Source organism: Botryllus schlosseri, chromosome 10 (genome assembly GCF_051294905.1).
Source record: "Botryllus schlosseri isolate E-star chromosome 10, Bs_hap1, whole genome shotgun sequence".
Lineage (NCBI taxonomy): Eukaryota > Metazoa > Chordata > Ascidiacea > Stolidobranchia > Styelidae > Botryllus > Botryllus schlosseri.
The window spans coordinates 5,990,465-5,998,759 of record NC_137245.1 but is presented as its reverse complement, the minus strand read 5'-3'; the positions used below and the strand labels follow the sequence as shown (position 1 = coordinate 5,998,759).

The following is an 8,295-nucleotide window of genomic DNA, read 5'->3' as shown; positions in this document are numbered from 1 at the left end:
TTCATCTGCTCCAGACATTTCAAGGACTCTGATATTCAAAAAAATAGTTGTAAAAGTTGTATTAAATTTGGATCCCTCCCAACGTTAAATTTACCACAAAAATCTCACACATCAAAATGTCCCAGCGAAAGGCGATTAATTGCAAAGTATTCACCTCCTAAAATCAATTCGAAACCATCCATTTGCTCTATCGGTGATATTGTAAATTCGTGGAAAACATCAGCAACTGATGGTTGGCGTATGTTTCAGTTATCATCCACTTCAATTCACTTATCGTATTATAGCGATAATATTCTGCATGCATCACCATCCGCAAGCATACTTATTAATGACGTAGACGGCATGATCAAATTTTGCATTGCATACGGTGGCGTTTATGCAAGTAATTTGTCAACCTCGTTCAAATTTGAAAACAACACTTTGGAGCAAATGCTGCGCAAAATCCTAAGCGCAAAAGTGTGCTCTGGTTATAATGAAGTTCACGACAAAAACTCTTGGGCATGCAGAAATGTTGTCTCTGCACAAAATGGCAGTAAAGTATTCCAAAAAAGGTACTGGCACTTGAGTTAATATATATTATCATCCTTGCCAACAATGTATTATGAACAGATTCTTCAGTCAAGATTGTGAAGTGGCTTTTCTAGGGCATACAGCGATTTGTACCTCGTGCATGGCCTTCCATGTAAGATGCGCCGAAAACCTTCATTTTAAATTGAAGAGGAAGGAAGAGACAGAGTACTTGCCATTGAGCAGCAATGCTCCCTTAACCAGCTGTAGCAAGGATAGATTGAAATTAACAGTTTGCCAGTACAGATCTAGGTATGCTGTTTTAGTTATATTGGTATGGAATTTGTGTACCGTTTCGTTTACTTACGATTCGTCCAGATTCCGTCATCTAGAGAAAGAGTGGAAAGAGCATGGTTTGACTGTGTCCGAGAATCTGGAGGAATTGATGGTGAATGTTTCGACAGATGATGATTTTTTGAAAGAGTGGTGGAATAATCAGCGACGCTTGCAACAGTCTGAAAGCTTCCATGGCAGACGATATCCACCTTCAGTGATTAGGTCAGTTCTTGCATGTGTACCATTATGAATTTTCTCATTTTTCTTATATTGTAGATATTGCTTGATGTTATACGCAAAATCGCCAGCCGCTTACAGGTTGGTTCAGAAAGTGATGATATTGCCGTCAGCAAGGACACTTCGCCACGAAAAATCGAAAGCTTTAAATAGATGTAAAACCGGATTTCAGGATGGTGTTGCTAAGCGAATTTCCGCTATCATTAAATCCTCAGAAAATTTTCATGAACAGTTTGTTGTATTATGCTTTGACGAAATGACCATCAAAGGTGGCTATTGTTCAATTATGTGATGTATAGGCCTACTACAATCTTTGTCTTCTTATTGTAGAGGATCTCGTGTTTCAATCATCAAGTGGTAATGTGATAGGTTTTGTGGATTATGAAAATGAAGATATCAATTGCTTATCGTCATCATCTTCAAGAGTGCCTTCTCAAATGCTGGCTGTGTTCATCAGAGGTATTATCGTGGCCTTCTATCAGGGATATCTGCCTTCTATCCTTGAATTAAAATATGTAAATACTGTTTCCAGGTATCACAAACCAGAAGCTAGATGGCGTAGTGGCCTTTTACCCAACGGTTGGGGCATCAACAGAAGATTTATTTATGATATTGAGCAACTTGCTGGTTGAAATTCCTTATCGCACACAGGCTACAATTATAGGAGTGGTCTGTAAGTTGTTCTTATTCGTTGTATTACCATCGCGGTACTTTGGATTTTTGTCTTTGTCAAGGTGATGGTTTGCCTGCTAACCGGTCAGTCATGAAACTTTTATGCAATACCGAGGAAGATGGCAGCCCACCATATCGGATGAATAACCCCGTCGAGCCTTCCAGGTGGAAATTCTTGAGCAATTATCATTATGGGTTCACACCTTGTTCAATCTGTTTGCTCTATTCTCATGTGTGATGCACCTTGCAGTTAGATGATATAAGTACAGGAACATTGACTCGATTGTGTATTCAGGTACATCTATTTTGTGCCAGACCCTCCACATCTGCTCAAAACTGCACGCAATAACCTATTGAACTCGAAGAGGTGCATGTGGAACGATGGATTTATAGTGATGGAGCCCATCAAAGAGTTGGTAAGGGTGAGTGAAAGTCTGTTGTGGAAATGATGGTATGATTGCATTTAAAGTTACAGGCAGATATCGCTCGTGGTGATTTACGGTTCTATCCGCATTTAACGGAGTCGCACATTTCTCCAACGCCTTGGGAGAAAATGAATGTCCGACTGGCAGCGCAGACACTTTCATTTACATTAGGTGACGTATGAATTTGAACAAAATTATTCGTTCGCAATTAAGTCTATTTGGTTTCCATAGGTACAGCCATAAGAGATAATGAACCCGCCCTGTCCAAATTTATCCTGCATGTGGATAAGTGGTTCGACGCGATGAATTCGGGATTTCAAGGATCAAAATTCAAACCTGATCGTCGACCATTCTATTCCGCAGATGACGACCGTTTACATTGGCTAGAGAATGACTTCATTAATTACCTGGATCAATGGCATGTACGGGCACAATCCCGAGTTCTCCCGGGTGACGTGAATCGCTCGTTGATGCTCATTAGCCGCCCTACTGAGGAAGGGTTGCGAGTGGCTACCAAGTCGATGGTAGCAATTATTCGGGAATGTCTGTTAATGGGTGCCCAGTACATACTTCCCCGCAGAATTAATCAGGATCCAATGGAAGCATACTTTGGTCACCAGCGACAGCGATGCTCACGCACAGACTCGCCCTCGGTAGCACTCTTCAGTGCAAACTCGCGCTCTGCAGAGTTGCTCCATTTTGCCCCTATACGTGGCGCTAATATACTGCAACCCCTGTAGTAAGCTTTCTAGGTTTTTATGATGAAACTACTGGAGGCACAGAACTTTGTATACAATTGAATAATATATTCATATTGAAATAATCCGAATATTTCTGCTGACAATCATCTCAGGTAATCGTCAGTAACTTGAAAAGAACATTTGTATATCAAAATCCGTATCACAAAATACGATGTCACCGGTCTAGTTCACGCCAACCTAGTTTGTGCGAACGGAAGGAATTCGTGTATCATCTAAAAATAATCGGCCTATAACCTATAGCTATCTTTTCTGCTCAATTATTCGAAATTTCATACCAGTGACGTCATATTTTGTGATTATTGATATGCAATGTTCTTTCCAATTCTATACTATTGGCTGATAGTCACCCCTAATGAGTTTCAGCAAAAATATCCGGGTTCATTCCGATACATGAATATATCATTAAGTTAGGTTTTTATTGTAAAATTTTTATCAAATAAAGATTAGCATTTCAACTTAATTTAACTAGGACTTGTGCAAATCCTTCAATGATTTTCGGAGGGATGAAGTAGATTTGCGACTTTTGGACTTCGCTAGCTTGCTGTATTCGAGGACCCGCTTCCAGTGCATATGCGATCGTGCACGGATAAAACGGGTGATCAATAGTTGCATGACGGAGTTCCAACTTTCGGCTTTCTTATGCAGGTTGTTGATTATCTGATGCTCGTTGACTGATTTGGAGGAAATCAATCTTCGAAGTGAGTATTCTGCCTCCACTATCAGCGCGAAAAAGGACTCTTTTGGTGCTAGCAAATATCCTCGGTCAATTCTTGAGAATTCATATGGTAATGAACTGTCTGAGGATATTTGCGACCGAATCCAATTTGCATCTTCACCCGAGCTATTCCGCAGTCCCCACTTCAGTAACGCGCCTGCCATATATTTCAAAACCTTCTCGTCATCACTTGTAATGGAAATATCTTCAATGGTGGATTTTGAAGAATTCGAATATTTTGAATTCATCCGTAGTTGAATTATTTTTGGGGCGGCAGTTGTTATTATTCGCTTTACTGTCATTTCAGATGGTGTAGTACGACTTCCACAGTATGCTTTGCGGAGCATTTCCGAGTACTGCACCAACATTGTCGATTTTGATCCAAAAATTCGACTCAAGTCTTGCATTATTTCGTCCTTGATGTCATCAACCATTGATGCATCCAGGTCGACAATGGTGGCTTCGAGAATTTTTTTTATTTCTGACAGTTGCGTGTCTCCAAAACACACTTCAACTGTAAGGGACGGATTGACGCTGCTTATACAGGCCCCGGAACTCCCCGCTACGGCTGAATCTTGTGGAGTGACCTCATAATCATCCATCTGTAAAGATATAAATTCCCGTCAAGACATGCTGCGAATACTTGAACGACAGCTTCTAGGCTAATATCATAGCAATTTACAACGTAACTACGTTGTAGATTGCTATGCTAATATCTACTGGGAGAAAGAATGATTGCACATGAGGCTGCCGCTGCCTATAGACGTTTTACGAAGCAATTACGAATGCATTTCGAGAGCGAGATAGGCTACTCACGTCATCGAATATTCTTAGCAATTCTTCTTCGCTGAATTCCATATCAATCAACTTAATCTGATTATACTGATATCTGATACTCTATATATACTGATCAACTTACAGCAAATCCGCATAACATCGCCCCTGACATTGTTAGTAACACTGTCATTACGCATCCTCTATTATGTCATATTTGTATTGGGTTACCCTCCCACTAGGGGGAGTTATAAACCACAAGTTCACATATTAAGTCTCCATGCCAGCTACGTTGTAAATTGCTATGCTATATGCATCTGGTTTCTATACGCATCTGGTCGTTAAATTTCTTGAATGAATTCTGTCAATATTATTGGTTCTCCCGTATATTACTATATAGTTTGATCCTTTCTCCGCCCACACGATCAGAGTTAGCGGTAGAGCTGGGAAGGATGATGACTTCGGAAATACAGGGAGCGTAATTGTATATCGTTAAGTCACGTTCATATCACACCGAAAAGATGGTTTATCAGCCTCATGCCGGTGCGCACCACGGAGCTTTATAGACACCCCACACCCAGCGGTTTCCGACCTTTTATGGTCGCGCCTTCATCTCCAATTTGAAAATGTTCCGTGGCCCAGATCATAATTTGACGAGCTGATTACTAAAAGAATTCAGCACCTTTGCCCAGAATTACTCACGGGTTATTTTGGAAGCTGCTTACGCTCAAAATCTTCGCAAACCAAAGAATAAAGGCAAACGACCCCCACGTTTGGAACCACTATCTTTGAAGAAAGCATGTTTACGACCTTAATCATATCTAGGAATATACCGTTCTCCTATGATTGCGATTACAATTAAGCCTATTTCAGTAATTGAAGGGTTTTTTTTCTTAAATTTTATTGCAGTTTTTGCAGCGCGAAAAAAATATCATGTAGCGTAAATACTAAATATCCCCAAAAATGATGTTATTATCTTTATTTACGAAAAAATTATGAGCCTACGTCTAGCCTTCAAAATTCCGGACATTTAAGCATATTTTAGAAATTCCTCCCGGACGCAAGTTTGAGGGTAACCCTAAAAGGAGGGAACGCCGAAAACGCGGAACTCGCGAAAAGGGCCCCTAAAACGCGGAAACTCCGGAAAAAGCGGGAAACCTCGATTCCTAAAACGCTAAAACAGAGGAAAACGAGGAACGCGGAACAGAAGGTCATTGACCTCAGTGGATCACAAAGTAGGCACTTAAACGAGGAAACAGCGGAAAAAGCGGAACGCGGGACAGTCGGTCATTGACATTACCAGATCTCATAAAAGGAACTCTAAAGACTAAAACTTAAACTGCGGAACACCAATTTGCGAGTGATGCGAATTAGGCCTCATGAATGGCAGAAAACTGTCGTCATAGTTGAAAATTGAAATTATTAGGTATCTGAGAATCAGACTGTCGTTCACTAACGATTATACACCTGGCATCGCGGAACATACCTTGTAAACGCGGAAACTGCGGGACACCCTAATTTTCGAGTATAAGGCAGATTTAACCTCACGAACGACCGTGAACTGTCGTGTTAGTTACAAAATCGAACTTATGAAGTATCTGAGGGTTACCCGATTGTTCTGAACAATGCCGATATTTCCGACTTGGAGGACAGATTCTAGGTGGATCAGTGCCTGATCAATATTTTAATTTATATTTTCGGAATCGGTGCAACAGTAGCTTTCGATCAAGACCAGATTCGGTAGTTTCTGCGCTCGGGAAGATAGCTTTTGGATTGCCAGAAATCCTACAGTCGCTTACGCAAAACAATTCTCCACTCCAGTCTCGGCGAAGCGGAACGAAGCTGCAAAATCGGTCGTTGCCGTTCCATGTTTAATTTCTATTGTACGACGCTGATTTAACCACACAAACTTCCGCGAACTGTCGTGATAGTTAAAAATGGAACTTATGAAGTATCTGAGGGTTAAACATTCGGCCACTAACGATTATACATGCTCAGCATGGCCTCGTGGCAAACATCTAGAAAACGCGGGACACCCTAAATTTCGAGTAGGCCTTTAAGACAAGTTTGGCCTCACAAAGGGCCAAGAACTGTCGTAAAAAGTAAAAAATTGAATTTATGAGTTATCTGATGGTTAAACATTGGTCCACTTAGCCTTGTAAGCGCTGAACAAGGCCTGGTGGAAAATATCTAGAAACGCCGAAAGTGCGGAGCACCCTAAATTTCGAGTATAAGACTAATTTGTCCTCATAAATGGCCGAGAACTGTCATAATAGTTAAAAATTGATCTTATGAGCTATCTGATGGTTAAACTTCGGGTCACCTAGCCTTGTAAACGCTGAACATGTCCTGGTGGAAAGCATCTAGCCAACGCGGAAACTGCGAAACACGCTAAATTTCGAGTAGGCCTATAAGGTGAATTAGGCCCCATAAACACCAGAGAACTGTCGTACAAAGCTAAAACTGAACTTATGAAGTATCTGAGGGTCAAACATTCGGTCACTGACCATTAGACATACAGATACACGAACAATCTGCCCTCGTGCATAATATATTATCTAGAAAACGTGGAAACTGCGGGAGAGTCAAATTCTACCGAATACATATAGAATAACACCAACGAAAGTATTGTAATCGGAAGAAAACATGAATTTCATTTCACATGAATTTCAAACAAAGATTTGTTCCTCGTTCTCGTGCATGTCAAGAATCATTGGATACTTGATGCCGTCCACTTGAACAGTCAAATATCCAGAAGTCGGAATTATGAGGATATATTCCGGAACATCTTTAAAATAATCATCGCCAGCATTATGGTTGCGAATGTGACTTGCAAACTCGAAAACTGGCAGTTTGCGCTGTGCATGGATGTCCATACCAACAAGTGAACACATTCGACTGTGGCCTCCACGTAATTGCCAATGCATATTGCGTGGCGAATGATTTGCCCTTACCGGTAGACCTTCCATCGGGAGTTTACCGCGTATGCTGGGTAGACCACTTGGCAGTCAATTGGCAGCAACCTCGTCAGCGGCTGAAATTACCGAGTGACTTACCCGAATCAATACAAGATGCTGTTCCCGAACAATGGCAATTAATAGCAAAAAGTGGTGTGCAATATTCCAATCTTGCCGACTCATCTTCCGAAAACGCCATACGAAACAAATCGATATGGGATAACTGCGACAGCGCCTTCTGCAGTGGTGGGAAAAGCGAAGACAAGCAAATCATTTGCGTCCAATGCCGCAAATGGTATCATGAATCCTGCCTCGCCAGTGATGGCAACAATTCAGAGGAGAAAGAATATTTCATTTGTTATCAAATTGACTGCTGCTAAATCCGCGTGATTATCATTCCATTTACTTTCACTTTACCATTGCTTCGTTATCACATTTGTATAATGACTGCATATCGTGTTGCACTCTCAAGTAGTCTGGTGGTGAGGCAGAGACAGCATTAGATAATATTGAGGTGCAAGCCTTCCAAGCAAGCAAGTTCTGGAATCGCACAGGGAGATATAAAATATTACAGTTGCCATTACTGTAGTTTTATAGATTTAACTCTTTAGCTGTCAGCCCACGGAAACCTAGACAAAACTCTTTTATTTGAAAATTTTGATTTACCAAAACATTTCCATTTTGGCAAAACGGCTGTAGGCAGGAATAAGCCAATGCGTCCATTAGATGTAACTCTTGAAGTTGTACAATCTGACACTTTTGAAACTTAGCTGTCAGCCCAAGGGAGCATAGAAAAAAACTCTGTTGTATGAAAATTTTGATATAGGCCTCTACCGCGTTTTCTAATTTGCATTATACTCGAAAATTAGGGTGTCCCCGCAGCTTCCTCGTTTTCCACATATTTTCCGCGA

General features: G+C 41.0%; 1 protein-coding gene across 1 annotated transcript; it reads right to left on the bottom strand.

Moving 5' to 3' along the window:
- Positions 1–3,403: 3,403 nt before the first annotated feature.
- LOC145448855 (uncharacterized) lies at positions 3,404–4,728 on the bottom strand. Its single transcript, XM_080327301.1, has 2 exons — positions 4,470–4,728; positions 3,404–4,255 (listed from the first exon to the last, which is right to left on the bottom strand). The coding sequence occupies exons 1-2, from the start codon at positions 4,509–4,511 to the stop codon at positions 3,404–3,406; spliced, it is 894 nt and encodes a 297-aa protein (XP_080183427.1). The 5' UTR covers positions 4,512–4,728.
- Between the last annotated feature and the right edge of the window lie 3,567 nt (positions 4,729–8,295).